Here is a 21,565-nt window from a genome sequence, read left to right as displayed (position 1 = left end):
AGGGGAAGGAGAAGCAAAACGAATTCACTATTCAGGTTCCCCAGCCAGCAGTCTGGTAAACCTCTATTATTCAGGCATGACACAAAAGTAGTTTCCAACATTTTCTCACACTCTGGAGAATGTTTTTAACCAGGCCTTTCCTGCCTTGCTGATCTCACACTCTGCTTTTCCCTACCAGACTTGCCTGGCATCACAGGGTAAGTTTGGGGCAGTTAGCTCAGCTTTCGTGGCCAATTGCTAACTCAACAGTTTCCCAAAAGAAATAAGGAAGGACTTTGAATTGAAAATTGACTAACAGTTTATATGACAGCCCATCACAGATGGGCTCCTATCCCTTCTATCCTGGAGGCAAGGATGATTTAATACAGCAAAAATGCTGCATTCCTGCAGAAGGCTTAGCTTTTGGACCTGAACTCTGGTTATGATCCTGTGGTGAGAAGTTATTAAGAAAAGAAATAGCCTCTCCTAAATGAGAAGCTAATTTTAATCCCCTCTTGCAATGAATACGCAAAGAAAACCCCACGTAGCGTCAGAGGTTTAAGGTACATTTCAGCAGCAAATAGACCATGCTTTGAAAATTAAGCAAACAATATCCTGTTTAAAAACGCAGCTGCACAACGTGAAGCTTTTTTATTTTTCTTAAAGAAATAAAGCTCGCAAGATTCCGTATGAGACAAAAGAGAAAGACACACTGGGGACATCACCGGCTGTCAGGAGGAGAAGAAGGGGAGGCAGCAACATTTTCTGCTGTGGGGTGTGCTAGTCCATTGAGTTGCCAGCCAGGGAAGTGATAATAACTCAGGCATGGTGTCAAGCTAGGCCGGACTAACGCTAAATGATGGTGCTGCATTGTTGGAGGCTCTTTCCTGTCCCAGCTGGGCCCCTCGGTGACAGCCTGAATAGGAGGAAATGTAAAAGGATAAATTCCCTTGCCCGTAGCTGCACAGAGGCAGGAGTTCTGCCTTTCCTCAGCCCCAGTGGGACAGTCCCGGCCTGCATGCAGAAGCTCCATGGCCATCGTGGTGTGGCCTGGTCAGCAGGCTGCTGGTCAGCAGGGCGTATGAGATTTAACCCCTAAGGACTTGGGAGGCAACAGGACACAGCTCCTCCAGCCTCTGCTGTGTCTGCTTGGGAGATGGAGTGGTCACATCCTGTGTTGTTAATTCTGCCATGCCTTTTGCTGCTGTCAGGTCTGGGTTTCTGTAGCTGTATGGTGACCTGCCAGGCTGGTGCCCTAATTCTGCTTTTCCCCTTTGTATCCCATATGCAGAGAAGCAGAGGGAGCTGGCTCGGAAGGGCTCCCTGAAGAACGGCAACATGGGCAGCCCAGTTAATCAGCAGCCCAAGAAGAACAACGTGATGGCACGGACAAGGTAAAGGACTGGAAAACTCAGCTGTGCTCTAAGCTGCAATCCCTAATGGCCTTAAGATGGGCAAGGACAATGTTCATTGCCGTTCCCCTACTGCCAAATACACAGCAAGAGCAGCAATGGCCCTTCCCAAACTATGTGCTGTGTTGCATCCTGTCCCCTGGGGGGACGTGGGGACAGCTGGGCCCAGGACCAGTGACAATACAGCCAGCAGGAGGCAGAGGGAGGTCGCCCCAGAGAGTGGCTTTTACCTGGGCAGGCAGTGATAGGACAAGGGGGAGTAGTTTTAAACCAAATGGGGAGAATTTAGATGAGATGTTTACCATAAGGATGGTGAGGCCCTGGCCCAGGCTGCCCAGAGGAGCTGTGGCTGCCCCATCCCTGGAGGTGCTCAGGGCCAGGCTGGATGGGGCTTTGGGCAGCCTGGGCTGGTGAGGCGTGTCCCTGGGTGAGCTTTCAGGTCCCTTCCAACCCAAACCATTCTGTGATTCTATGAAAATCAGGGGTTTGATATGTTTTACTTGACTGCTCTGGGCATCCTCATGTAACGTTGTATTCCTACCGGCAGGAGAGCAAACAGTGCTGCTTCATGGAACAGCAGACCATCTTAGAGCTTAGTTCTGACTTAGCTGCTTTTATCCCAGTAGTTCCCCTGCTTCTTTTTGAAAATGCCCTCTTCCCCATACTGATTAACTTAATGAAGACTTGTGTATAATTCGTCTCTGCATGCTTTGCTGTACACCTCCTCTGCACTGTGAACAGCGTGGTCATACTTTGCTGGGGCTGCTTTGGCTCATGTCTGTATGACAGCATCAGACAGTGCTACAAACCTCTGTAAACAAAGAATTTCTTACCTGAATACTTTCTTTCAGAGTATTTCTGTTTTATTTTCCATACAGGCATCAGTACAATTGTGTATTGTTTACCTACATTCTGGGGCAGGAACCCACTGAGTCAACAGGATTGCACTCTTTGCATGCTGTGAGAAAAGGTGGCAGTTTTTATTGGAGAGTCTTATTTAAAATTACAGCAGAATCTGCATTAAAGCTGGGTTTTTGTTGATGAATAAGAAACTTGCAATGGATTATCATATATTAAGTAGAACAGGAGCTGTAGGTGAGAGTCTCTCTGTGCAATGCATCCAACAGATGAGGTTTCTTGTTTCAAATTAGTTCCCGAAACCCACAACAGCAGTCATAAATCATGCCAGGGCTTTGTCAAGTTTTATTTGTAAGCACCTGTGATGTTGGTGAAATATGCTAGCCTGCTCACTGCTCCAAATCTGGTTGTTGAGACCACGTAAAGGTGCCAGGCCTTTACTGGCAGTAAGAAATTATGCAAATGCTTTCAGCTGGGTTTTCCATGCCCACTGTTCCTCTTTGTTTCCCAAACGCAAGCTGGGAAGACTTGGATTCTTTTGACCTTAGCCTGCACAATAGCTTCCCAAGAGGAATGGTAGCAGATTTGCTGCTTTAGAGATTTAGAAACGCTGAAATTAGTGGAGGAAGATAGTAAGGGAAGAGGACAAGATAAGTGCAGATGCCTACCTGTAAAATTAGTGACTTTTGACTGGAGGGGCTGCTGCTTCAGAGCTGCCAGTGGAAGGAAGAGTGTTTTGGTTTGGGAAGGGCAGAGCACTGAGGACCATGGACAAAAGCTTTAGAACAGACAGCTCAGTTTTATTCCACTCATGGACATCTGAGCAGTGTTCAAAGATGTGGAGACCCCTGCACAGCCAAGCTAAGCCTGCTGGCAATAGGCTTGCATGTCTTAGTAACTTTTCACACAGCTTTTAGAAGCTTCCTTTGGGATCTGAAAAACACAGGTTTGCAGCAACTGCTTTAGTAGCACATGTAGCCAAGCTCCGTTGCTCCCATACAGCTGGGAGATGCCTGGCACAGGCTCTTGCTGGCCCATGATTCCTCATCCCCCAGCTCCCTTGGCTTTCTGGGAACCAAGCATCGCTCTGGGCACAGCCCTCACGACACTTCTGACCTGCCATAGACAGGGCAACCCCAGGAAGGCAGAAATGCCACAACCTTGTTCACAAGGCTGCAGTACAATGAGAAACTCCAGTGGGATACACAGCAAAACATCCAGGTTCTAGTTGCTCTTTACGTCTGAACTGTTGGCTTCTTCCATGCTCTGAAGGAGAAGAAGCTGAAGCCATTTCCCCTTTTTTTTTGCTCTTGTCCTCATCAGATACATTTTCCTTCATTCAGGCAAAGTGTATTGCTTCTCCTTATCCCTGTCCCACTTTCTCCTCCTTCCCCAAGGCCATTGTTCTTCAGTATTACTTGTATGAATTTCTGAAATACGACCTCTGGTACCAGGTTGCCTTCATCATTCAATCTTCTCCTGAGGCAGGGGCACAGCCAGCCTTAGAGGTGAAAAAATCTGGATCTGTAACATGCTCAGCCTCCCTAAGAGCAAATAAAATGTGAACAAGGTTGGTGTGATGCTGGCAATCCCCACTGCAAGCACAGGCAGAGCCCACAACACCATCTGCACTACTTCTACGCAGCCAGATACTGTAGTCCACTCTAAGAATACACTAAACTCAGATGTTGTTGTAAAACATTCCACGTTAAGCAACCAAAACCACCCAGACAAAATGCTCATACCTGCAGATGAAAGCAGGTATAACTCAAACCCAGCTTTGTTCCAAGGGCACTGGGAAGCAAGAAAAAAAAGGCAATCAGGATGCAAGAAGAAGGCTTAAATCAGGGACAAAAACATTATCACAGTTTTAGCCTGTGGCAGAAAAGTTGGAAGTTTCATTACTAAGAAAAAAGGCATTTCTCAACAAAAAGATGTAGTGATTTGTTTTAATCAAGTAAGTAGCACCACAAAGGGCTGTTCTCCTTGATCCCCTGATGGTGCTTTGTTCATTCACAATGTAGTAACAATTGTCAGTGACTGCGTGTGGAGCTGTGACGTGAAAAATGGAGAGCAGGCATGGGAGTGAGTGCCTCTGGTATGCGTGCAGGCAAGCTGCTGCTGCCAGATCACAGCTTCTGTTTTAGTTCCAGACATCTTTGCTTCTTGACTTCCTTCCTACATGCTTTGTAGGGAGCAGAAGGAACCTCTGGAGGATATGGGAAGGGGTTTTGCATTTTGCAAGTGGATCCCATTTTCTGCAGTTCCCTGATGCAGCAGGCTGGAAATACTGCATCATCAATTAATTTCTTTAGCCTTGCATTTCAATGAACGCAGTAAGAAAATGCAACTAGTCGTGAGCCTATACATCTGCTTTGTTACAACATTTCATGTATTTTGTTCTCCATGAGCTTTGCCCTTCTTCAATGCCTTTACATTACTAAAATCATAATGGCTTTCTGAAACTTTCTGAGCAGAAGCAGAAGAGCTTTGCAGCTGGTTAAAGGGCAGTTAGAGCATGGATGAGACGGATTATCAGTTTTAGACTTTCCCAGACTCTTAGTGAAGCCCTGCTGCATCATTGTATTGTTAAAGACCAGTCAGTCGTTTGGGAGAGAATCTGATTTAACCCACTGAATAAGGAGATTTCTGTGATTATCTTGCAGTTCCCACCTGCTGAGCATAGTACCTTGCTCCATTTGCTGAGTCTGGTTGATCTTATTTTAAATATGAACTCAAGTCTTTGTGCAATTTTGTGGATGAAATAACTGTTGTGAGCTGGATACCATTGAATGATATATATTCCTTATGCTAGAGGCTCTGAAGTCTATATTCCATTCCACAGATTCCCTCAGGCAATTAAAGGTGCAAAGTCATCATCAGCCATTGTAACAGTTCTGATGAACTGAAAGTCTTTATAGAATAATGGGATTCTAAAAGTGCTAGTCAGACGGGGCTCTTACACTGCACCCATTTCTCATATTATTAAAATTAGGGGTGAGACTTCACAACTGCTGTGTTATGGGGGCTGGGTAGAGACTCAGGTAGAAAGACCAAATCCCTGATTTCCAATCCTAGAATACCTTCCCCTAGCTAGAATACCTTCTCCTGCTTATTTATTGCGAATGCCACATACTAATTGCTAAGAAAAAAAAAAAATCAGTACAGAAGTCTGACAAGGCAAGCACTGTGAACTGAACAGTTTCATCAGAATGAAGCCCAGAGTGTCCCAGTCATTTTGCCTTCCAGGGAGGAGTGTGTTCCCAAGGCATGTCCAGTGTCTGTCCCTGTAAATCTGCTCTGAGCTACCCAGAGACACAGCCTGCCTCCTCTGAATTGCACCTATTTAAATGTCTTCACCAGTAAGGGAGGACTTGCAAAGAAATGAAAAGGGAAAAGCCTAATTTATGACTTTGATATGACTATGTGTGGTACTGAGCTTTACTTTGTGGTTAACGGAGAACATTTAATTATTTCAGGCTCGTCGTTCCCAATAAGGGCTATTCGTCATTAGATCAGAGTCCAGATGAAAAGCCACTGGTAGCCCTGGATACGGACAGGTATGCAAAGTGATAATAAGATATTTGTTATGGTGTGAGCAAGTTTTCATGACAGAGCACAGCACTGGAGCTAAATCCTGCTGAAACCATTCTTGCAGACCACTTGCAGCCTTCCTTGCTGTGCCCTTTGGCATACACCATAATTGGTCTGTGTGTGTAAACAAGCAGGAAGAGATGAGAGTAAAGAGCACTTTCATGGAAATGTCTGAGGTTCACAGATGAAAGTTGCTCTCCAGGCTCCCTTGATGCAAATTGTCTGTGCCTAAAGGACAACTTCACAGCAGAAGAAAGATAGGACTAAGCAGGGAATTCAGGTCTCTTTAATTGTTTTCTTCTTTGCTGTCTTGTCCTTCCCTGCAGTGATGATGACTTTGACATGTCCAGATATTCCTCCTCGGGATACTCATCAGCTGAGGTGAGTTACACTCTCTCTTGCCATCCTTGCCATGAATGCTGATAGTAGGGCATCCAGAAATGGCTTAGAGTGGCCTTTTGCAGCCAAAAATGGCTACACAAGGAATTTACCAGTGGTATAAACTCTGTGAGTCTGGAAGGGGCCATGGCAGAAGCTGTGTCATGTTTCCTTCTTCCCCAGTGATCTAGTTGGCTCTGTCCCCACACCGCCACACCACAGGCAGAAATTTGCCCGTCAGCTTCACTGAAGTTTTTCCCAGTTCTGCTCAGTCCTGCAGTGCTGGCCCATGTGGTGCAAAAGCATCCACTTGTCTGTCGTGGCAGCTCAGCAACCATCCACTTGCCAAGGACACAAATAAAGGAGCTGAGGGTGTGCTGTCATTTCCAGTTCTTGGGGGGGTCAGGGTCACCTGGAGGGTGTTTATTTGGAGCAATCAGAAATTCCAAAGAGGACTTACAGATATGAACTCTTGCCCTCTCAGAGAGAAATGGCAGGAAGTTCACGTTTGTTAATCCCTTGCATTGTTTCTGAATGTATTCCCAAGCTCTCCGGTGAATTAGCTGCCCAGACTCTGGGTGCTGCTTCTGTAGGATCTGATTTACAAGCAGGGTGCTGAGCAGACATTCTGCACGCAAGCTGCTGGAAACTGTTCCCCCTTGCATCCCTTCCTGGGGCAAAATCTCTCTGAAGTGTGCAGAAACAGCCCAGAGCAGGGTCCAGGTCAAATGATCTGGGCAATCTGTGGGCCCTGATTGAAAGGGTTTTTCACCCAGAGCTGGCTAGATAGCACTTGAATCTGAGATTACAGAGAGCCATGTGGCTTTACCACCACCTTTCAACTGCTGTAGTGCTCCAGACTGAGCAGAGGGACTACACAGCTCCCAATTGTTTTATTATCATTATTTCCCATTTTAAATATAGGAAATATTACATATCTTTCCCATATTGCATGTGTGAGATATAATCCAGAATAAGGGGCCTCCTTCCTCTTCCAACCTGTCAGAAGCAAGAAGCCTCAAGTATTTGACTGTTTGTCTCTTTGTCTGTAGCAGATCAACCAAGACTTGAACATCCAGCTGCTAAAGGATGGGTACCGGTTAGATGAGATCCCAGATGACGAGGACCTCGACCTAATCCCCCCTAAATCGGTCAACCCTACCTGCATGTGTTGCCAAGCCACCTCCTCCACCGCCTGTCACATCCAGTAGTGAGGCCGGCAGGCTGTGATCAGTGCTTTCCACTATAACTGTAAAACTTAACAGCCATTGCTTCCTCCTATGGTAGGACGTGCACCTCTTTGTGTTCATGGAGCCAGGAGAAACCAAAAAATTCATTTTATGATTGGTTGATAAGTTATTTTAAACTATGGTTAAACAAAAGAGTTAAACTCAAAGTGCCAGGCAGTGCCTGGCAGAACTGACTGGTCCGGGGAGCGGATGCAGAAGGGTCCGAGATACTTCTGGGTTTGTGTGGGCACCAGAGATGTTTTGTAAGGTGTCAGTTCCAGAATGGGAAGGATAGGATGGGGCTGCAGTTAATCCTACCCTCTAAAAACAACCCATTTGCAAGATCAGGGTGAGTCTGAGGTGTCAGGGGGGTTTGCCTGGAGTCAGTTCTTAATTAGTTCACTAAGCCTCATTTGCCTGTGTAACCAAAATTACACCGTGACCAGGGCACAGGAATGGCAACAGAGCAGGGCATCCTTTCTTATGGCAAGTCAAGCCAGGAATAACATGACACAATTTATTCACTTTCAAAAAGGGTGAGTAGGGGGCATTTCTCTGTGAGTCAGTACCAGCTGGAGCTGTTGTGTCACACACCCGTTGCAATCTAGCCTTAGCACCACATGAAATTATCACCAAACACATCAGATTTGATTTGCAATCCATCCATACCCTCTGTAGATTCAGTCCTTGCCTGAGAATACCATAATCATGAATTCAATTCAGTTGAATACACTGACTTCAGCTTCTACTCAATTCCTGCGAGAGCCATCTGCTTCCAAAAATCTTAAACTTTGTTCAGCTAAGAAAAAATGAGTCCTGCGTAAGACAGGACTCGAGCTGTACAGTCTGAAGGTCAGTGCTGAAAAAGACAGTTGAAGAAAGCATATTTTTTAGAGCTCGGCTGTTGGTACTCTTGACAGTGCATCTCTTGGTGCCTATGGGAGAGATTTGTTAACGTGCTGGTGTCAGACTTTAGGGGAGTTTTCAGCAACAGAGGGATTATGAGTAGATTCAGCTGAAAAAAGCCGTGAGAGGGAACTACTGTTTATTGCATCTCTGTCCCCTTGTGCACCAAACTTTGTCTGTTAGAGCTGTCCCACCTCAGGAACAATTATGTTTATTTGATGCTGGAATAGTCAGGAAACCTGGCATTATGTTAGATTTCTGGACTGAATTGCCAGTTCACCAACAGATTGTTTTAAATGCAAAATCATTTCTGGAATTAGGAATATGTCCTTTCCCTGTTCAGTTTTACACTGCTAGCTTCAGAAGACATGGGACTCAGATGATGGGTGGGCTGGCGTCTTTCTCTGAGGTGGAATCTTTTGACACAGCCACATCAGTGTCTTTTCGTGCTCAGCCAGAAAGAAAGGCTGCCTGCCTTACATTAGTGCTCTCTTTAGAGCCTGGTGGGAAGAAAAAGTGAAGGCAATTCTGTTTCCCATCAGAATTCCCCTGAGCCACGAGAAAGAGCCAGATCTCCACCCTGAAGTACAGATCCCCCATATGAGATTAGCACATCATGAGCTGACTCTTTAAGAAGTTCTCTGGGTGATGAGGAGGACACTTACTTAACATCACGCGTTTTTACTCTGTGCAGTGCAAGGCATGATGTCATCCGCAGCATGAGCAAAAGAGCAGGCATACAGGGCTCCTGGGCTTCATTATTCATCAGCTAGCTGCAGGCAACCCTGAAAGCTGTGTTTGCCCCCTCCCCAAAGCAGGGACTGTTGCCCTGTCTGCCAGGGAACAGAAAGAGGATGGAGCAGACTTGTTTACTGAGCATCTCTGCCTCCTTGTGCAGAAGTGCTGGTTAACTTGCCAACTCCTCTAGGGAGAGAGTGTTCCTCTATTGAATTCCTCTCACTTTCTCATCACATGGCAGTGCTGAGGGGGAATATTTCAAAAATGTTTTTAAAGAAGCACAAAGCTTCAGCTCCCCAATTCCTTGCTTCTTTTGTGTGCCAGCCTTCCCCTCCAGTGCTAGTTCGGGTGTGAGATTAGCAAGTTGTCTGCAGTGGGGAGAAGAGCTGTAACAGCACTGTGTGGGAAGAAGAGGTAAAAGGGAGGAAAAGCTCAAGGAGTCTTTCTTTCAGATGGGGAGTGTAGTCAAAACCTAACAGAAACCCCATGGTCAAACTAAATCCTACAGGACATGGCCAAGTCTCTTTAAAGGTTCACACTTCTAAAGCAGGAGTTTGCAGTTCAGCGTTGGTACCATGCAACATCCCCATTGCACTTATCCTCCTGGGTCGGTGTCTGTGCCTTCCAGGCAGGCTGCACGCGCTCAGCCTTTCCCGCAGGAGCTCGGGGCATTTTGGTGAGCCTGCTCAAGCAGCGAGGTATCTGTTTCTGTTGGTTAACCTTGGCAGACTGCACGTCCCACAGATCTCCATCAAACCACCTTTGTCTTGGGACAAAGATGGAAGGAGACCTGCTGAGATTGTGTCTCCCAGGGCTGTAGCTTCCCCTCTGAAGGACAGACTTTTCCTATAACGACTGCTAAGTCCTTTCATTGCCCGTGTTGCTGTTTTTTGCCTGCTGTGTGCTCTGAGGCATTCCCCAACCCCACAACCCTGCATCCGCCCTCCACCCTTTGCATTGTGTGATGTGCACCTGCTTCCACCATAACCCCTTAAGGTCCCTGGGAGGGAACTACTCATTTGCACATGTGAGGGAGGGAAGTGAATTTAAATGTGAACTAGGCCAGTGCTTCCTCCAAATACAGACAGAAGCACAAGCCAAGTGTTTATTCCCTGCTCACAGAAGGAGCTGGTTGCACAAATAGCTGGTTTGGCACAACAGTAAAGGACCATAAAATGGCAATTTTTTGGCTTCTCCTCTCTATGCTTTGTGTTCATATATTTTATTAGGGGAATAAAGTAGAAAGGGTGGGGAAAAGTAGTTACCTGTGTAGGGTCATTATCAGGAAGGCTGAATGGATTAAGGCAATGCACGTGTGGCTATCATAGAAAACTGACCACTAACCCTTCTGAACTGCAGCCCCTTAATCAGGTTATGACCATGGGGCACGTTTGTTGGCTCATTACAGATTATGATGGACAGCCCAGCAGTGTGTGTTAACAGCAGATTGATTGGTTTGGCTCTCCCTGTCTGGTCTTGTGTTCAGACCTTTGTTTTGGCCAGAAGGTTTTCCTTGTGCCCTCACTGGAGGTTGTGGGAGCTTCCCAGGAAGGAGGTGGTTGTTGGTACATGGTTGTTCTGGCGCTGCTCTCATTATACAAGCAGCATATCTGCTGCCGTGGCATGGAGAAGGCAAAAGCAAACAGCACAGCCCCTGACTCTTTGTTGCAGCATTAGAAAGCCCTAAAATCTGCAGAGCTGCTGGGTACTCTTCAAACCGCAGGTTGCTTGCAAGAAAGCAAATTGTTCCTTGTTCCAGTCTTTGCACCAAACTATACGGTCTTCTCAGGCTTTATTTTCAGTCCAAAATGTACATAATACCAGGGGGAGGAGCGCCATGGGGTATGAAAAGCTTCATTAAAGTCCATCTAAATTACCACGCAAATAGGATAACTTCCTTATAGTGATGCTGGCACCTCTAACAAAGGAATTTGCATTTGGTGCCTCCTAAAGCCAGATTGGCTTTTTTAGCTAGGGTTTTAAGTAATTTTAGTCACCAAATTATCTGAGTTTGGGCAAATCATTTCCTTTTATCAGATGTTAGTTTAGCCCTTTCATGTGAGCTGGCTTTGGACTGCAAGGTCTCAGCACTCAATTCTTGTCTCTCCAATCAGCCTGCAAACCCCCCCATTTCCAGATGTCTGTGTGAGGGGAAGTATCCCCCCAGTGTCGAGGAAGGGCCCTAGATAGCATGGTCTAGTCTGCTTTTCCCCTAGTTGTATAAATAACCTTTGGCTGAAGGAAGGCTGATGTCCAGGTGACCATCCCGGAGGCTCATTTGATGTCCCATCAGGCATATCTTGAAGCTGACCTTTGAAAGAGCCACTGGATCATATATGATGTTGCTGCACATCTACCCCCAATGCGTATATTCGGCTGTCAGGTCTATTCTGCTCTTCTGGCCATCCTGCTTGCAGATACCTGGCGATTGCAAGAGCAGGAAGCCAAGCCTGCTGCACAGACTTCGTAAGGGGCTTGAGGATGCTGTGCTCACCCACGGACAGGACAGACTCAACTGCTTCTGGTTTGGCTCTCCGTCTCCTTTCCCAAAAGGAGACAGCTGCTCTGCTCAGCTGTGTGCTGGCTGACACATTGATCTGAGATCCTGAGCAGAAACCTTCCCTCTCCATGCAGAGTCTGTCCTCAGGCTGGCCTGCAAGCTGTACAACGGCATGCAGGAAGCTTGAAAAGTGCAGCACCCTGTATGTGACTCAACAGAAACATGAAGATGCTTTTGAAGGAAGGAAAGACCCAGCTGGGCACCAGATGGAACAAGAGAAGAAAAACAAGCAATAACTGGAAAGGTTGCCAAGTGCTGCCTTGGCCTAGGGCAGATCCCAGTTGTCCAAGCTAATCTATCTCAGTGCAGTGCTGATACCAAGCAAAGCTTGTTTTCAGATGCATACACCAGAAACACCACGTCCCTGAGCTAGCACTGCAGCCAAATACTACTGCAGAGAATCTGCTGGACCATCAGCGCACAGAAATGAGATCTGGGGTCCCTCGCTGCTTTTGGCACGTGTGTTTGCTCCTACCCCAGGCAGGTCACATCCCCTCTTGACATCCATGCCCTTCTGCAGCGCAGGGGAGAAACCATCCTTCCCCGGCCACCACCACCCTGCATGGATGTTGCCAAGTGTGTGGCAGGCACCATTAATAGGACAGCTCTGCAAGCAAGGATCAAATTGAAGCTATAAAAGTTTTACACGTATTTTCAAAGTTCTGCGGAGCAACACAATTCTCCTTTCCCTCTGTTCACCAGCGTCTCACGTTGCTTGCATGTGCCAGAAGGCTTCAGGGTAAGCTTAGTATAGAGATTAAACGGCTTTGGGTGCAGATGTTTGGCAAGGGGAGGTTTCCCAGTTATTTGGCTGCTGGCTCGTGCACAGCTGGCTACTTGATATGCACCCTGACACAGGCAGCATGTAAGAATTGGTGGTCCAACAGCACCATCCCCTGCTAGCAGACTTAAGGAATTTAGGAGTGCAAGTGGGTTTCCAGCTCAGATAGTGAATTTTAATTGGGTGGAAGAGATCACTGAAGGGCTTATCTGGGATATTCCCAGGGAAGTTTCATGCTTTTATATTCAGCATGTATGTAATGATCTGAGGCACTTGTGTCTGCGCTCTTCCTTTATTTTTCCATTCTTCCTTGAAGTACTCACACGGTATGGCCACTCTTACCTAGGACAGAACAGGCTTTGTCACCTGTCTGTTCAGCAAGCACAGGCTGCATGTGCCACCCTGAACATACCCTGGCTTTGGCCCCTGGCACCCTTCAGAGCTGACTCTTCACAACTCACTTCTCTTTCTAGTTCTCATGTCTCAAAAACACCTGCAGAGATGGGCAGAGTGCCACAGGGGAAGCTGGACCAGGCTGAGCCAGAGGGGCAGGCACGGGAAGGTCTTCATTTTAAGGTGCTTTTCACCTCAAGGAGGACAAGGCATCCTTGTCACTTCTTGTTGAGGCCTTGTGCGAGGGGCTGCTCCAGACCCTGAACCGCACCTCACCAGATGAACCTGCCTGTAACAGAGCCACACAAACCCTGAAGCAGGAGGGCCAGAGGCTTAGAGGAAGAGATTTAATGACAGACTAACCATGTGTTAGTCTGTCATTAAAAAAACTGCTTCCCAAAAATTCACTTCCCGAAGATTACAGGTACATCCCCTCCTTCAGCCCCCGTGACACCAGTGGCAGTCCCAGGATCACAGCAGCCTGGCTGAGCGCTCCTCTAACAGCTTGCTTGGAAAGCAAGGGCCAGGGGCTAATGGAGGTGACATGGATCAGAGCATTGTGGCCCACGCAGGCATTCAGGAAGCCACAGCACGGAGCAGGACATCACTGACTTCCCCTGGCGCCTGCGGTGAGCAGCTCTTCCCTGCTCCCCAGGCCCAGTTGCCAGCAGAAACTGGTGGTGGGTCTGAGGCTTTCTCCTCTGTAAAAAGCCGCTTCAGCAAACGATGGGTTTGCTCCGGGAAGGAGCTCGCCTGGCTGATCGTGCCGGGTCTGTGAGGCAGCCATTTCCATAGTAACCAGTGGCGACAGAGGCGGGGGGATTACATCAGGGAGTGAAGGTACAAAAGAAGCCTCATTGAAATGTGGCTGTCTCAGGCGTGGCACTGGAAACCAACACAGTAGGCACCAGGAAAAGAAAAGGCCACGGAAAGGCCATGCTGAGCTAAGTCCTGTTACACGCCGCGATGTTTGCCCTCCCGGAGCAGCATTTCTCCCCAAGCTGCCCATTCAGCTGCCCCAGGTCAGGTCTCCAGAAAGCACTGCTCCGCACAGACTGCCTTCTCTTTTCTGCACCAGTCCCAAAAAAGCTGCCATTCACATTTGTTACTCATCTTCCTCAAGGCTGCATGATCTGGGAAAGGCAAAATTTATCGGGAGATGTAATCCAGACCCACAGGGAGATGAAAAATTTCGACAAGCTTTCCTCTTCACAGCAGCCCTTCTGGTTTTTGTTACTTCTGCCTCCTTCCACAGCTCAGATTTCTTTGCATGGGGATAGCAGGTGCGTTCAGCTTGTCAGTGACAAACCCAAGGCAAACATCAGACCAGCAGGAGACCCAAGAGGCGTGATGGTGGGTGAGCCAGCGAGCCGGATGGGATTTCTCTTCACCCACCTGAGTGGCCAGGGGAAGGCCGTGGGGCTGAGGGTCACCCAGGCAAGTTTAAAACCTTGGTGTGAGCCACCAAGCCCAGCTGGGTGCCGTCACCCTTCCAGCATCAGCACCGTGGGCACACTGGGACCCAAGACCCCAGTCCAAGACCTGCCTGAGTCCAAGACCCTCAGGCAGGCAGAGGTGGAAGTCTGTCAGTGGTCCCCTTCTCAGCTGTGAAACACGCTGGCAGGGCTGTAGTTCTGTAGAGAGAACAACTCTTGCAGAGGATGAAGTCTTTGCAGGGGAGAAATTTCAGGAAGATATTCCCCCCCATCCCTCCTTCTCGCACATTTTTAACCATTTTAACCCCTTCCACAGGGGTCATTGAACCTTAATAAAGAAGGAAACGAAGCACCATTAAATAGCTTTCTAAAGGGTTCTGGAAGCAGGCGCTGCTTGCATGCTGAGCTGGTCTGTGTCTACCGTGTGACTTCCAGACCTCATGGCATATCCTGTAGCTGAGTCCCCTGGAGTGCTGTGTGGGGACTAGGGTGGGAGAACCAACACTGACCATGACATCAAACATCACATCCCAAACTAGAGAAGGGTCGTATAAGGGAAGGGGGGAAAGCAGCAGCAGTGATAGAAGTATAACTAGTTGTCGCAGGTAAACTTGGGTATCCGTGTCCAGTGGTTAGTTCTAGAATTGCAAGCCTTGTTATATTGCACACGTCCTCCTTTCACTCCTCTTTTCTCAAAGCAGCCATCCTCTTTTTTTTTTATTTTCTTCCCCCCTTGAACTTGTGATGAGCAACAGAGGCAGTTGCACCAGAATGACTCTCAGCCCAGTTCTGCATCCCCCCCTCCCACCCAAACCCAAGGCAGTCCGGACAGCTGTTGGCCATCACAATTCTTAATTTTAAGTAACTCCACTTGGATTTCTTTCCTCGTGTACCATGGCTTCTTCCACAAGCACCCCAGCAGGGCAGCACAGGAGGCTCTGACCATGTCCCAGGAAGCTTCTTTGCCCCTGGCAGCACCTTGCAGACTTGCACCTTACTGGGAACGTACTGGGTCGATGCTGGTGAGATCTGGCACTGCCAATCTTGCGTACGTGGCAGCTGATGGGAATCCACCGGGAGAAGCTGGCAGGAAGTGGCTACTGTCCCTTTTCTTTTCAATTTTGATGGAGAGGGGGATTTTTTTGGCATTAAGATTTTTGTCCACCTTCCAGTGGCCAAGTTCTGGGCTGCATTAATAATTGGGGTTGGTTGGCTGTCCAGGCAGGTATGGAGCTTCACACCAGCTTTTGATAGCAAATGTCACAGCTGCATCCACAACCTGGCTACAGGCTGGGTTTCTCCTGTGCTGGCAACGAGCAGGCTGCGCTTCCAGCAGGCTCCAGATAACCTGGCAGGTGGGGGGACAGCCCTCTTAGAGTCCGGATCAAGTCCGAACTTCCATTTCATGTCCTCAGCTTGAAAGAAACTAAACCCAAGCAAATGCTACCAAGATCTCCTTCCACCACGCGGTGCCTGGCGCCCAGGGGAGGGGTTGGCGGGGGGCATTTGTGGGTCACTGCAGATGGGATCCTTCTGGGATATAGTTAATGGAAATGCCTTTCAGGAGAGACCTCCCGACCTTTGCGTTAATCTCAGAACAGGGGATGAATTTCTGGCTGTCCTTGCATATAGTGAAACATAGCTGAAACAGCCAAATGCAAAGTAGAGTTAAATGTAGGGTTTGACCTGAATAACCTTTTAATTAGGAAGATAAATTTGTTGTAGCTTGACTTTAGTCCATGTTAGGAACCTGCTAATCATTTGACATGCAGAGTGTATTAATGCTGCACTTAACTTGGCCATTGGTTTTATTATCTGGTTTTGGGAGTTTTTTACTCCTGAAGCATTAATCTGCATCTTGTATGGATTCTTTTTCTTTCTTCCTGTTCAGAACATGTAGCACACTGTTGTACTTCTGTTCCCGTCCGCGTAGAGTATTGCCTTAAACAGATCAGTTGTGTTGTGGTTTGTTTTGGGTTTTCTTCTTTTTCTACCATCAGTTTTATGCATTAATTTATTTAAAAGTATGTTTTTTTGGAAAAAAAACATGAAGCGTATAATATTTTTTTTTAACATTTCCATTGCAGTATTTATCATTGTTACTGTTTGTGTGTAGTGTAACAATTAATGATATTAAAAAGCATACATATGAAAACCAGCCTGCCAGCCTTTGTCACCGGGGCGAGCCGGACAGCGGGGTGGGAGGACATGAAATGCACCATCTCTGCAGCCCCAGCCCTCGCCGAGGCTGAAACCACAGGTGGACAAGTGGACGGGGAGCAGGAGGTTTTTTACTGATGTACCCTTGTTTGGCCTCCAGCTCAAGGAAAACAGGAGCTCTCCTGGGAGTGGGGTGGCCCCGGGGAGCCATCTCTGATGATGAGGGGATTTTGGAAGCCAGCCCTGGCCTTCCCCATGAGGAAGCATCTCAGAAGACTGCTCCTCTCGCTGTGACACCCTGGCTGATGGGCTCTGTCTGCAGAGGCAGTCCCACTGCCTTCCAGCCCCCGGTTCCCTCCCGCCCCCATATCAGCCGATGATTTAGGGCTGCCAGTGAGTAATGGAGAGGAGCTGGGCACTGAGCCCAGGACCCCTGAGGGAGGTGCAGCAGTGCCACCAATGCCTCAATACCGTCAACTGCTGCTTTCCTGCCAGTTACTAATGCAAACCCATGGGCAAGAGGCTCACAACTCGAATTTATCCCATTAACAAGCAAGCCACTGCCCCTTTTTGCCCCATCGGGTCCACCCCACACGGACAAGCAGATTCTACCCAGCTCCCAGGAGGGATGAAAATCGGTGGCATCTTGGGGAGCCTCAGGACGGAGGTGCCCAGGGCAGGGGGGTCCTGCTTGGCATCTTTTGGGCAACAAGTACACGTGGTTCATGTAAATCCCTCCCCTGGTATAACCTGGCTGGTGATGCTGGGTGAGGATCAATCCCTCCACCAGCCCTGCAGAGCATACCACAGCACTCGGGATAGCAAACGAGCCGCTCACAGTCACCCAAATCCAGCTTTTTAATGAAAAGGGAGAGAGCTCACCCGAGCAGGCAGTAATTCCCCTGGATACCCCAAAGTGACCGACCAGTGCCACAGTCCAAGTGTGGAGCCCCCTGCCATGCTGCACGGTGGTAGCTGCAGCACTGTGGTGCTGCTTCGGGATTTCCAATGAAATACAGGAGAGAGGGGCTGGAAAGGCAACAATTACTGCGATGCCTGGGAGTCCCTAAACCTTTCACAGTATCTTGACCAGGACCTGCTGAAATTGTTCCCTACCCTTGTTAATTTAATTGCCTGAGAGAGGGGAAGAAACCTGGGGCCAGGGGGATGCCCATGTCAGAAGGGACGGAGAGAAGATGGGAGGGGAGCAGGGATGGGTCGCTGTGCCCTAATCCAGCACATGCTGTCCCAGGGAGCGCAGCCATGGCACAGAAATCCCCAATGGCCCAAATCCCCCCTGCTGCCACACTATGATGTCACTGACGGCATCAGCACCACCAGAAGCTGGTGGCACCGAGGCCCCATTCCATTTCCACGTAGGGCCACGTGGGCAGGGAGACCCCAGCCCCACACAGTGTTGCTGAGCCCCCCCCAAAACCCACCAGGACTCAGCACCCCTGTGGCCACAGCACCATGTTCCTCTTCGCCCAAAAATACAAGACCCCCGTCAGCACCTACACTGACTCCTACCGCCCACCGTGCACCCTGAAGAAGTCGATCCACGAGAAGGCCCCGCTGCAGCTATGGAAAGAAAACAAGTTTGTGACCCAGGTAAACACCTCGGGGTTTCTCCCCCAGCAAGGGGGAGGTGAATGGGGGCACCTCGCTTTCTGTAACAGAGGGGGTTCGTGTTCGCTGGTCAGCAAAGTGTCTGACACCTCCCAGCCCGTGCTCGCTGGCTTTTTGTCCCCTGGGCTTGGTGTGTGCCTGTGGGGCTGCACCCCGGGGTGGCTTTGGGCTCGTAGGGCACAGCCCCAAAGCTCCAGCTGGGAGCCCTGTGTGCCAGCAGGACCCCGTGAACTCCTGAGCACAGCAAAACCTCTCCCAGCCCTGCTCCAGGACAGATCCCTGAGCCGTGGCCTTGCCACAGCAGGGTCCGTGTGCGCCATGGCCTGGCAGCTCTCACCACACAGCCCGACAAGCAGGCAGGCTCTGACATGAAGGACACCACATCTCTTTCAGCCTCACTAGCATGTGCATTGTAATTAGAGAGCCAGCAGAGGGCACAGAGATGGATGTCACTGCTGTGCGGGGACAGAACAGGCTCAGAAATGCTGGGCGACCCCAGCCCTCTCGGTCTCTGCCAGCTGTAGGGGACCGGCTTTGTCTCATAACTCATTTCCCTACTGCTGCTGGCCCCATACGTGGTGTCCCTGGTGCACCCACCCCAATCTCTGCCTTACTGCGAGCCCCGATGCCCAGGAAGGCAGGTGCTGCTGTGTCACCTGGGCATCTCTCCCCGCTCTTTGCTGCCTCTAGGGATTAACGGTGCCCCAGGACCGAAATCCAGCGAGCCAAGGTCAGCCCGACAAGCTGATTAAGGCAGTGATGCAGGAGTACTTGTACAGGAACGCCATCGACCCCACCGCCTACTGGCCAGAGAAGTACTGGCTGACCAGGCCTGAAGGTACCACAAGGTCCCATCCCGTGTCACACAGGGCATGTCCCCAGGAGCCACAGGTGGGGAGCTGAGGATGCTGGTGTGGCTCAGTCCATCCCTCCTTTTGCATCCTGTGTTCCCCTGGACAAAGGGACACCCACTTGGCATCTGCACTCGTGGCTTTGCTGCAGCCACACATCCCCATCCCCATCCCCATGCTGAGGTCCCCTGGGCTCGCTCCACTGGCAGTCTCCCAAAACCTGTGGTGGTTGGTGATGCCTGGACACATCCCTCTGGGCACCCCTTGGCCCAAAGCTGCATTCAAAGCAGCAGCTCCTCTGAAATACCCCCGAGCCCATGTCTGTGGGACGGGGAGGCTGTTGGGACACTCCAGCCATATCCCCATGGATATCCCCAAAGGTGGCTGCGCGCCCCATGGGCCACCCCTGCCTGTCACCTTCACATTGCAGAGAAGTACAACCCAGTTTTTGTCAACGAGGACAAATACATCACCTGGAGAGCAGGCCCCTACAACAGCGCAGCCTGGAACAAGTACAGCACCTACCTCCCCCTCCCACCCAAGGTAGGGCCCGGATCCTCTTCCCCCCTAAAAAACTGGAGCCCTGAGGGTGCCACCAACACCTCGGGCTCTGCACCAAAGGGGTGGCAATGCTGCAAGGGCTGTGATCACTCCCTGCAGGAGAAGAGGATGGAGACCTACCTGCGCAGCATACCCGTGCCATACCCTCCAAAACCCGCCTGCCTCAACCAATACGGTAACTGCCCTCACACGCAGCTCCAGCTCTTGCCGTGCCCGTGCCATCCAGGTGCTGAGCTGCTTGGTGATCTCCTCCTCGCCCCTTATCCTCGCCGTCCTTCTGCTTGCAGAGCGGGAGGCGGTTGCTGACATGCTGCGCAGGCTGTCGCGGCTCTCGCCGCCGTCCCTGCAGCCCGTGTACACCATGTCGGGGAGGAGACCCTTCCAGGGCTACTACAGCCCCTGCTCCGGGCGCCACTACTGCCTGCGAGGGATGGACTACTACGTCAATGGGGACGCTGCCATCAGGAGCCATCTCAACACGCTAGCAGAGAGGACTGTAAGGTTGGGTTGAGATGGGACGGGTGGGGTGGGATGAGTTGGGTTGGGATGGGATGGGGTGGGATGGACACGGCTTCCCTCGTCTGCAGGGCCACTCAACACCCTGCCTTCGATATCTCTTGCAGGAGCATCCCGTGCTGCAATTACAGCCCCACGGCGACTCTCTGTGCACCTTCACATCGCCCCCAGCCATCGTACCCATATATGAGCCCTAGGTATGGATGGGTTGGGTGAGGGACTGCTCCAGGCACGGGCAGGCTGCCCCAGGGTAAAGCTTGCTCACATCAGCCACTAGTTCTCTTTTCATTAGGCTTTGATGCAGAATTGCTCAGAGGATTTTTCTGGGGGCTATGGTGCAGCCTGCCTGCACGTGGCTTAGCATTTCCCAGATTTTGGGGCCACAGCAGTGTTGCCTATGCTGCTCTTGTGTTTTCTGTCATTGTCACTTGCTCTTCTTGGAACACAGTCCTGGTCCCACTGCCCAATATGCAGTAATCAGCCCAGTCCTTCACTCACTGCAGGTCCAGCAGCACCTTTTAATCCCCGCATGTTCCCTTTTGGGATCTCTCCACTGCAGAGGCAGCTCTTACCCTAGAACATCCCTTGGGAAGCAGCAAGGGGAGAGGGGAGGCTGTTTATCCAGCTTAGTCATCCCTGTGCTATTACATCAACTCCCCACAGTCCAAAATTAGGAGTCAGGTTCGTAGAAGACGTGTGATTGGCATTAAATTCCTGAGAGCAGAAACTGAAAGCAAATGGGAAGAACAAAAAAAGCAAATGGGAAGAACAAACGGGGCAATGAGCTCCCCACAGATGTCCCCATGCCCAAGCCCTGGCGAGATGTTTCTCAAGGTCTTCTCTGCTGAGAAAGAGGCAAATTTTCCTGTACTTGCATGGCTCTGGAAATGAAGGCTTGAGGGAGGTGACAGTGCAAGGAGCAGGAGGTGGCAGCATGACACCTGCTGGGAGCAGCTCGCTCAGGTGGCAGCACCAGGGAGCTTTCTGCCCAGCCTTGGCTTTGGCCTCAGCACCCAAAGACGCCTCCACAGGGGACAGGGGTGGCTGCACGCACACCATTCGCCCCTAAGTGATGCCAGCAGCCAGCACTGGGGCTTCTGCTCTTCTTCCTCGCTGGAGTTTCATCCTCCCTGTGCCGTGTATCTCCCCCAGGTGGGACACGAGCCACTTCAAGAGGATGGGAGGAGTCCAGCGAGGCAGCTACACCATCCACCCTGAGTTTTGCTCAGAGGTTTACTCTGCCCAGGAGTGCTGAAGACCAAAGGTGGGCTTTCAATAAAACCACTTTGGGCAAACTGCTCCTGTCAGCTCCTTTCCTACAGCCTTGGGACGGTCACTGGAGAGGGGACCTGGGATAAAATCCAGCAGCCGCTGCCTTGGGGACAAATGGAACAAATCTTGGGGGCCGGTGCCCAAACCAAAGCACGCAGGAGAAGCTCTGGGAGCGCAGTGACTGCACCAGAAGGAGAAGCAGCACACCAGGACCCCCGGCATGGGGCTAAGCGAGGAGTGGGGGTATGACAGTAATGGCTGCATGCCATTAATGAAGGCGTGTGGTTAATTAGCGAAGACCTGGGAGCTCCT

General features: G+C 49.9%; 2 protein-coding genes across 5 annotated transcripts in view; both read left to right on the top strand.

Annotated features, from left to right (window-relative positions):
• Positions 1–16,419, top strand: part of FAM219A (family with sequence similarity 219 member A) — a 97,055-nt gene extending 80,636 nt beyond the window's left edge. For 2 of the 3 annotated variants that reach the window (XM_038170048.2, XM_038170046.2), the window contains exons 3-6: positions 1,271–1,373; positions 5,729–5,809; positions 6,170–6,224; positions 7,274–16,419. In XM_038170048.2, the coding sequence (XP_038025976.1) occupies positions 1,271–1,373; positions 5,729–5,809; positions 6,170–6,224; positions 7,274–7,432 (398 nt within the window). In that variant the 3' untranslated portion in view covers positions 7,433–16,419. The remainder of the gene's footprint in view (positions 1–1,270; positions 1,374–5,728; positions 5,810–6,169; positions 6,225–7,273) is intronic. The other variant, XM_038170047.2, reaches the window with a different exon arrangement.
• Positions 16,420–17,733: 1,314 nt separating this feature from the next.
• On the top strand, positions 17,734–21,277 carry SPMIP6 (sperm microtubule inner protein 6). 2 transcript variants are annotated; one of them, XM_038170401.2, is made up of 7 exons: positions 17,734–18,035; positions 18,744–18,891; positions 19,335–19,447; positions 19,565–19,640; positions 19,753–19,966; positions 20,089–20,178; positions 21,134–21,277. In XM_038170401.2, exons 1-7 carry the CDS (start codon positions 17,898–17,900, stop codon positions 21,234–21,236), a joined length of 882 nt encoding a protein of 293 aa, XP_038026329.2. In that variant the 5' UTR covers positions 17,734–17,897; the 3' UTR covers positions 21,237–21,277. The 2 variants fall into 2 exon arrangements, with proteins under 2 accessions (XP_038026329.2, XP_071887481.1); XM_072031380.1 differs by having other exon boundaries at positions 17,738–18,035; positions 19,753–19,961.
• Positions 21,278–21,565: the final 288 nt, after the last annotated feature.

Source organism: Anas platyrhynchos, chromosome Z (genome assembly GCF_047663525.1).
Source record: "Anas platyrhynchos isolate ZD024472 breed Pekin duck chromosome Z, IASCAAS_PekinDuck_T2T, whole genome shotgun sequence".
Lineage (NCBI taxonomy): Eukaryota > Metazoa > Chordata > Aves > Anseriformes > Anatidae > Anas > Anas platyrhynchos.
This window is presented reverse-complemented; position numbering and strand designations above follow the sequence as displayed.

Excerpts from the sequence above, each read along its gene's own strand:
- SPMIP6 (XM_038170401.2), top strand. The coding sequence starts at position 17,898 with ATGTTCCTCTTCGCCCAAAAATACAAGACCCCCGTCAGCACCTACACT. Across the intron at positions 19,448-19,564 it reads ACCTCCCCCTCCCACCCAAG|GAGAAGAGGATGGAGACCTA; the intron begins GTAGGGCCCGGA and ends CACTCCCTGCAG. Across the intron at positions 20,179-21,133 it reads TACCCATATATGAGCCCTAG|GTGGGACACGAGCCACTTCA; the intron begins GTATGGATGGGT and ends TATCTCCCCCAG.